The sequence below is a fragment of the Helianthus annuus genome, chromosome 16, assembly GCF_002127325.2.
Source record: "Helianthus annuus cultivar XRQ/B chromosome 16, HanXRQr2.0-SUNRISE, whole genome shotgun sequence".
NCBI lineage: Eukaryota > Viridiplantae > Streptophyta > Magnoliopsida > Asterales > Asteraceae > Helianthus > Helianthus annuus.
In genome coordinates this window covers 93,284,365-93,292,728 of record NC_035448.2, presented here as the reverse complement: position 1 = coordinate 93,292,728, position 8,364 = coordinate 93,284,365, and the positions used below count along the sequence as shown (strand labels likewise).

General features: G+C 36.2%; 1 protein-coding gene across 7 annotated transcripts; it reads right to left on the bottom strand.

Moving 5' to 3' along the window:
* Positions 1-2,072: 2,072 nt before the first annotated feature.
* On the bottom strand, positions 2,073-7,987 carry LOC110916180. 7 transcript variants are annotated; one of them, XM_035985939.1, is made up of 11 exons: positions 7,837-7,986; positions 6,224-6,296; positions 5,953-6,063; positions 5,603-5,719; positions 4,578-4,940; positions 4,216-4,484; positions 4,039-4,138; positions 3,895-3,954; positions 3,609-3,695; positions 2,915-3,055; positions 2,073-2,594 (listed from the first exon to the last, which is right to left on the bottom strand). In XM_035985939.1, exons 4-11 carry the CDS (start codon positions 5,702-5,704, stop codon positions 2,265-2,267), a joined length of 1,452 nt encoding a protein of 483 aa, XP_035841832.1. In that variant the 5' UTR covers positions 5,705-5,719; positions 5,953-6,063; positions 6,224-6,296; positions 7,837-7,986; the 3' UTR covers positions 2,073-2,264. The 7 variants fall into 7 exon arrangements, with proteins under 7 accessions (XP_035841832.1, XP_022016627.1, XP_022016628.1 ...); XM_022160935.2 differs by lacking the exon at positions 7,837-7,986 and adding an exon at positions 6,523-7,560 and having other exon boundaries at positions 4,216-4,487; positions 5,588-5,719; XM_022160936.2 differs by lacking the exon at positions 7,837-7,986 and adding an exon at positions 6,523-7,388 and having other exon boundaries at positions 5,588-5,719.
* Positions 7,988-8,364: the final 377 nt, after the last annotated feature.

Here is an 8,364-nt window from a genome sequence, read left to right as displayed (position 1 = left end):
ATGAGTATTGGAACTCATGTAGCATGATTTAATAGACCTAACATTCTGATTAGAAAATTATCCTAAGTGCTATTGACCCGTTTCGACCCGTTAAGGTAGTTTAAGCTACTTTAACGTGTCGTTTGCGTAAACACAAGGTTGGATGGTTATTTATGTCATATGTTAAAAATGAATTTATGCTCAAAAAGGGCATTTTGGTCATTTTTAATGGGCATATAAATGACTTAACGAATAAATATCCAAACATGGTGACCATAAAGTATAACCTCAGTAGGTTATCCCTATATAACTATGGCTAAAAAATATGTTTGGTCGAATCCTAATGATCAACCAAACACGTCGGGTTCGAAAGTCTAAGCGGTTGTTAAGACCACTTGACTTACGACCCTATACAAGCACTAAACTAGTAGTGACGAGTTAAACATGTTAAAACATGTTTAACTAAGTTAGAAAACTGATTTGGTATCAAATCAAAGTGTTTTGTTACCCGAAAATAGTTCCGTCGTAAAATGCACATAATCGTGCATTTTGACCGAAACTTTGACTCGTCACTACGACTAGTCAACGTGGTAATCAACAGGTATAATCGTTGGGGATTATAACCATCGTGATTACGATCACGTTGCAAAGTTCAATTGAACTTTGTCTTGACCAATTAATGGTCAAAGCCAAAAGTCAAACACTGTTTGACCTTTAGCTTAAAATAACTAAACAAGCATGAAGGAACACTTACAAGAGTCCAATGCTAGGAAAAATGAACTAGAATGCTCAAGTATGAAGCCTCCAACAAAGAGTGGTAGCCTCAAATCAGAGCAAAGGTAAAAGAAAGAAGGAATGAGCAAGTTGTGAATGAAATGGCTTGGGTATTTATAGGATTCTTGGATTTATGAGATCTTGCCATGTGTTTATGTGTTGCCCAAGGAATGATCATGGCCCTACACTTGTTAGAACCTGATTTGGGGGCTTGGAGAACACACAAACCAGCCCACAACATTCAAAAACCAAGTTGGAAAACACCTTGCAACAGCCTGGTTGCTGCTGTGAAGATTCTGCCCAGACAGGTCTGTGGCGCCCCGCGACAGATACAGCCTCATCTGTCGCGCCCCGCCAAAGACCAAAATATCATCACCCAAATACGTGTTGTAGCAGTTCATTTTGAACTTTGACTTGACCAAAATGGTCAGAACCTAAAGTCAAAGCAAAATTCAATTTGCTTGCCTTTTGACTCATAACTAGCCAAATGAAATGAAATAGACTAGGAGAAACACTTGTGTTTAGAATAAGATTTGAACTCAAGAAAGGAGGCTTCAAATGCAGAAACAAGCTCCAATAGAGTGAAGTGAGAGAAAAGAATAGTGTTATTGTAGCTCAAAAACAAGTGCCAATTTATACTAATATGGGATCAAGGAGAGCTTGACAAGTGTTAGGTGAGATATCCTAAGGTTGCTTAGTGTCCTAACAAGCGTCAAGACCTGATTTTAGGTGGCAAAGATGGTCCAAGTGTCACAAACTGAAGCAAGGTGGCAGAACTTGGTGAACAAGCAATTTTCTATATATGGGCATGTCTTACAGACCACAAGGCAATATGTCTTACGGTCCACAAGGCCTTCTGACAAAAAATTTCACTTTTTGGCAGTTTTGGCACCCGGACTTGTATCATCACTTCTTTGTCATTTTTAACTCTTCTAACTTGTTATTTAAGCTATATGAATGGGTATTAAGGCATATGTAACTTGGATTTTGTTCTGGAAATGTCGTGAATACCCTTTTACTCGATTGTACGATTACATATTTCGTGAATAAAATATAAAATTTTATTGAACAGAGAAACGATCGAAAGTGTACAACAGTTGAAATTTTGCAAATGTTACATATTGTATGGGTTGAATAACTTTAATTTTATATACCAAATAATAAAAATATTATATCTTTAAAAACCTTGTGTATTACACGAGTTGAATAAATGTAATTTTGTATTACTAGCTGGACTAGGAGTCAACATGATGCATTTTCTCAAACCAAGATTATTTAATAACAATATTTTTTTGTCTATTTTCTAGAAAACTATAATATATAAAACAATCCAAGATATTGTTGATTTCCTCTGGTTAGTCAAATGCATAAGTAAAAACAACCTAAAAAGAACACCACAAATACAGTAGTCATGTATGCACATTGGTTCACTCCTCCCAACAAGAAGAACACAAATACAACTGTCATGTATGCACATTGGTTCACTCCTCCAACAAGATGAACATATACATTCAGAGCCACCATGGCTTTTCAGTCAACTCTTTGGAGAAGACGTACCGAAATCTTGAATTATAAGGCAACCATTCGATGATCTGCGATGTTTTCTTACTGGTTTTATGTTCGATGCATTTCTCTATGGAATCACAAAGCTTCTTGTCAACGTGTTCGGTTATCCATGTCAGAAGATTGTCTGGAGAGATGTTGACTTCTTTCCCGAATCTTTCAAGTAATTTCGGGATGAAAACTTTCTTTGATTTCTTCACGATTATGTTTGATTCAAGAAACTCCCTCGTTGCTACTTCTAGCTCCTCTTTGATGTTTGATGGCGTGTATACTTTCAGCTGAATAAAAGTTACATGATACAATTTGGATCAACTTAGATAAAATACGAACATGTCAAATCTAAAAGATTCAACTAAAAAGGAAATAGGGCCGAGTGTGTCAAAGATCATCTCCATTGTATTCAAATGCATAAAACCTTGTAAATTGCAAAAGTTGTATAGTTTTGTGATTATCTTAACACATTGATTATTTATATAATGAAAATGATTATTTATAAAAACTGACAAAAAGTGTTTGATGGTCAACCCAACCCTAACCGAAAAAAAAAACCCAACACCAAATGTTACTCGTGGCCAGCACGCCCGACCTGCTAACTTACCACAGGATCAGATGAAGTGCCAGTGCAAAGGGCAAAACACAAAAGCGGCTGGTGATACTCGAGGCCGAACTTTGTACTGATCCGTTGTCTTTCTTCTCCCGATTTCTTCCACAATGCAGTTGAAAGGATGGTCTCCAGCCACTAGTATTAGTTCATATGTGGCAAAAAACTGTTAATTTGATGATCAAATAATCTTATGTAATAAATCAAATGATAATACCTACAAAAACCAATATACTTTCTTGTTTTTTACGAAAAAAGTCCCTGAACCTTATATTGATGTATTAAAGACCCTCAACTAGTAAAAGATGCAAGAAAAGAACACCAAACTAATTTTTTATATACTAAATTCCCTAACGTACTTGTGATTTTTTTTTATAATAATGACCTGTCAACTCTTAAATTGGTGAAAATGTGATGAAGTGACATTGCAAAAAAAAAAAAAAAGTTGTACCATTTTATTTTCACCAATTTAACGTACAAGTCATTATGTTTCATGTACGTGCATTTTAAACAAGTTTAGGGACTTTGATATTCAAAATTAGTTTAGTGACTTTTTAATGTATTTGTAAAAGTTGAGGGATTATAATATATTAAAATTAAGTTGAGGGACTTTTCGTGAAAAAATATGAAAGTATATATTTTTTTATGGTATTAATCTTAAAAGACTAAATCAAACTATATAGTTGAGTACCTTTCCAACCCTCGGGGTGTGGAACTTAAATATGGCCTGCTCAATAGCATTTGCGCTTATCATTTGCCCACCAATTTTGTAACCAGCCTGCACTACACAGAGAGAAACACACGTTATCGACAAATGAATTCAATACAAAGTTTTAAACAACCTCTTTATAATCGGATTTTCATCAAAGTCAATCCAGCTTGAATGGTCAAGGACTCAAGACGGTTTGAAAACCATATAACATCTCTTCACAGATATATTATATACTTTTTTCATTAAGGATGTGGAAGTGCACTACCTTGTGAAATAAGGCTGACCTTCTCAGAGAGCTGTGGGGTATCCCGTATGCCAGATACGCCTACATGACCAAAATATATGGAATGAAACATGTGTATGTTTATGTTATTAAAGACCATATATGATAATCGCGATGTGAGCTTACATGCATAATCATGGAATTATACATATTGATCCAGAATGCAGTTTGAGCATTTGTGTCCATATTGCTCAAGTTCAACTTCTCTAGTTGCTCCACTAAATGTCTGAACACGAAAAACTCATAAACATTAACTCCGCTGATACTTGGTTTAAACTTATTGCGTTAAGCGTACAGACTGACCTATAACTGTTTATAGCATAAGATGCACGAGAAAAGTTGTTCTTATCAGTTGATATCCATGAGATTTCGACCATTGATTTGCAATTGTCTCTATTGGTGGAAAATCTGGACAGCGAAGATGACTTCTTATGTTCTAAACCTGTGGATGATGAACTATTGAGCCAGCAGTATGCAGCAGCCATACACTTTACCATCTCTTCTGATAATCTGCTGGGACACTCGTAAAGATGATCTTTTAAAGTTAGTGTTGCTGATGGATTTCCCTTTATCTGCTATTAGAAAAAAAAAATGTATCATATCAATGACAGAAAACTGATTATACACGGAGACAGAATATGACCATTAAAGTACCATATGCATACCTTAATATCATTTGAATATGTAGATTCAAAATAATTCTTGGCTTTGCTACCGGGTAGTGAAGCATTCCTTGTTTTAGACTGCAATAAGTTCCCCTTCCCAGGGGCATTTATGGAAGAAAGAGCATGGAATTTCCAAAAAGGGAAACTCTTTGAAGAACAAAAGGTGCTTGAAATAATAGTGGGATGCTTTTTTGATTCCTTTTTTGAAATTGCATGTGCAGGAGAAGTTAGGAGTGAACCTTGTCCAGATGATGGGCGACTAGCACATTGTTCAAATACGGTTCTGTATAGAGAAAGAACATGCTGCTCACGGTTCATAACTTCTTCCTCAAGTAACTGAATCTCAGCAATTAACTCCTTCGTCTAAATGCATCAAACACTTTTTTCAGTATTTAAGGCTGTGTAAATTATGACAGATAAGAGAAAAGTAACAAAAGTTAAGGTATTCTGTTTTTTACTTGTCCGACTCGATTTGCATATATCAGTATAACGCCGATCCTTAACTTGAGGTATTGATGAATACAGATAACGATTTTACCCCTTCTCAAGGCAATATGGAGGGACTGATATATAATGCTCGGGGAAATGAGTCAAATGACTATATTATCGATCCGGATGTAAAGTGACAGACTTATATACACCGGTGCGTCAACAACACTAGTCAAACAATTGGAATTATGCCTTTAGATGATGGAATCTAAAGAGTGGGTTCTTATTCTCTTCTTGATCTTGATGAGAGAACTTATTTAAAAGGGGTAAAATCGCCATCAAGATATTACAAGGGCGATCTGGTAATTAATCACAAGTAGTGGGTCACATATGGAGTATTTTTTGTTCCACACTCATCGATTAACACAATTATATAGTTAGTTAAATCGTCGGTCAAAATTTTGCCTCAGCAGTCTGACAATTATATACATGGACTATTAGTATTATCCATTCATGGATTAAGACAATAATCTAGATTTCACAGGGCAGTCTGGTAACTAGACACAAGTGGTGAGTTATACATGTACAATGGTCACCTGATTAGCGGAATGCCTATGGCCAGGTGATAAAGTGCTAGATGTTCGGCCCAAAGCTCTCTCGAGCAACATCCGCACTGATTTCTCTTGCTGCAATCGCATTTGTAGTTGCTCAATCTGCAAGTTCATATCTTTCTGTAAATAAATGTTCACTGTAATTTGTGCTCAAATAAGTGTAAGGGTTATCTTCTTACAGAAAGAAAAAAACAAGGCGGTTGCTTTCTACAGATAAAAATATGCATAAAAAATAAAAATAAAAGGAGTGTCTTCAACAACTCAGTGAACAAATTCACTTTAAACTTAACATAACAGAAGGTAAAGAGATTAATACCATGTTATCGTATACTTACATCATTTTCCAGTGAATCCCTTTGTTTTGACACGACATCTGTGTCCTTATTACTGGAAGTTTCATGAAGAGGAGAATACGGGCTGGTACTCCGCGCTTCAAAATGCAAACCCTGTTTTAGAATCAAGGGAAGATTAGTACAATAATTAATTATTCCGATCATTAACTTAGTTTTATGTCAAAGTAGCAGACTATATCTAAGATGCAAATTGAGAACAAGAAGAGAATTAATCTAATTGTGAATAAAGTAAAAAAACTAAGGCCGTCCTTACGGTTGATTTATTCCACTCCTCTCTAGGATGTGAAGCTCCTTCAGCTCTCAAGCCATGAGTAGACCCAGAAGCACTGAAAGTAATCAACAGAATGACTTGTTCAATTCAGTTGTTTTGTTACTGAAAGGTTGCACATTTGCATCTAAGCTTAGTTTGAACAAGTTGAGCTCAAATGGTCAGCTTAAAATGAAGCATACAGATTATAAAAACACAATAATGTCAAAACAATGATAAGATAAGCCAAAGAGGATGATCTTAAAGAAACAAGGGTGAAAGGACAATTTGTAAACAAAATTCACCTCTTAGAACGTTTGTGTTGTCCATGAACATGTGTATGTTCATCTTTACCTACATACTCCATTCTCATGTTATTTCTTCAAACTAAATTCAAATCATGTCTGATTCTTCTTTAATGCCAATTAATAGAACTTGCATTTAAATGTGCTGGCATATATATTCATAATGGGGTGGAGCAACCAATCCCACAAGTTTGTTCCTCTTAAATTTAGAATACTTTTTTCCATAAAAATATATATTTTATAAGGCTATGCGGTATGGTGATGGTCCCCTCCCTTAGATGATGGTCTGCCACGTAGATCGGGAGTGAGGATGGGGCAAAGAGGATGGAGGTATGGAAATGGGGATGGACCTAGAATATATGTATATGTTGTATGTATATATGTGTTTGTCCTCTAGTGGGACGGCTTGAACGTCCCATACCCGACGATTTGGACGCTGCTCGGGGGGGTGGCGAAGTGGGAACAGCTCCGGTGCCGGTGGGGGACGGTCCAAGGATGCTCCCCACACCTTGCAGCCTAAGGTCAACTTGTCAACCATTTTGCAACCGGTTTGACTCTTTTAGATGAATAGCATAATAGGTTATACAATTTTAAATGTGTCTATACACGAATTTTATTTATTTATTTTTTTAACGGTGATTTACGGAGTAAAACCAAAACCCTAAGGATTTGGAAACCTCCAATTTGGAAATGTATCTAAGAATCATCCAACCTATTTATCAGTTGAAAGGGCCGGGTTGGTTACCGAAAATCCTAGTTTCCCCAGCACGAATAAATATATAGGTCGTGTTCGGGGTTTAACCGAAACGACAAACCGCAACAGGTAGGGGTCCTAGCCTCCTAGGGTATTTAGACCAACTAAGAAATAATAAATATGTCCAACAAATTAAAGGCCACTTCAGTAACCAAATTCAAATCTTAAAATTAAATATCTTAGCAAAGTTTAAACTAGAGTCTGTCTAACCATATAAATTCATGTCAGTGTCTCAATCTTGCTACAGTGATTTATTTATCGAACAAGTGCATGTAAGAGATATATAAACATTTTCACTGCTAATATTCAAACAAACTCAAGCTTAAAACTGTAAGTAAATGTCGACAATGATATTTCACAGTTGAACCCAATGGTTTCAGAAAAAAATGATATCGATAGTGTCAGACAGAGATGGTGATGATGAAGATAAATTCAACTGAAACAGATATGAAATTAGGTTTGAATTTATATGCTAATGCAATAATTTGTATGAATTGAATGATGAAAGGGCTGAAATTGCAGTAAAGTAGGGGGATAAACCCTAAATTTTGAGATTTTACCTGCTGCAGTGTGGTAGCTGATACAGAAAGCGAATTGAATTCTGTCACTATCGCGTCGTTGAGAGCATTGAATGAGGCAATTTAATTCGTCTGTACTCTTGTAACTCGCCAATTGTCTCATTCATATCATATTCATGGATGCAGTCATGGTAAAACGTTATTTTGTTATCAAAAAAATAAGGAAACTCGTATCAGTATCAAATATATCGGTTCGGTGCTGGTACGGTACCGACATTTTACCCGTAAATATCAGTACCATACCGGTATCAAAAAACAAGGAAAATAAAAACCGGTACCGAATGTAACTGGTACGGTTCGGTACCGATACCCCCGATACCAAATATTCATCCCTGAGCTGGTGTGTGTAGAGATCGATCGGATCACCTCACCCATATAATGGATCTGGGGTGTGGTAAGTATGGTTGTAAAAATCCCGACTAGTCTTTGATTAGTCGCCGAATAATCACTAATCGGCAGTTCACCGATTAATCGTTAGGCGGTCAATGGTGCTCCTATTCAGATCCTGGC

Bases quoted from the DNA above. Each gene is read 5' to 3' on its own strand.
- LOC110916180 (XM_022160935.2), bottom strand. From the start codon at position 6,590: ATGAGAATGGAGTATGTAGGTAAAGATGAACATACACATGTTCATGGA. The intron at 5,720-5,952 runs GTAAGTATACGA...ATGAACTTGCAG, and splicing joins GGGATTCACTGGAAAATGAT to ATTGAGCAACTACAAATGCG. The intron at 4,488-4,577 runs GTATGCATATGG...TTTTTCTAATAG, and splicing joins CATATTCAAATGATATTAAG to CAGATAAAGGGAAATCCATC.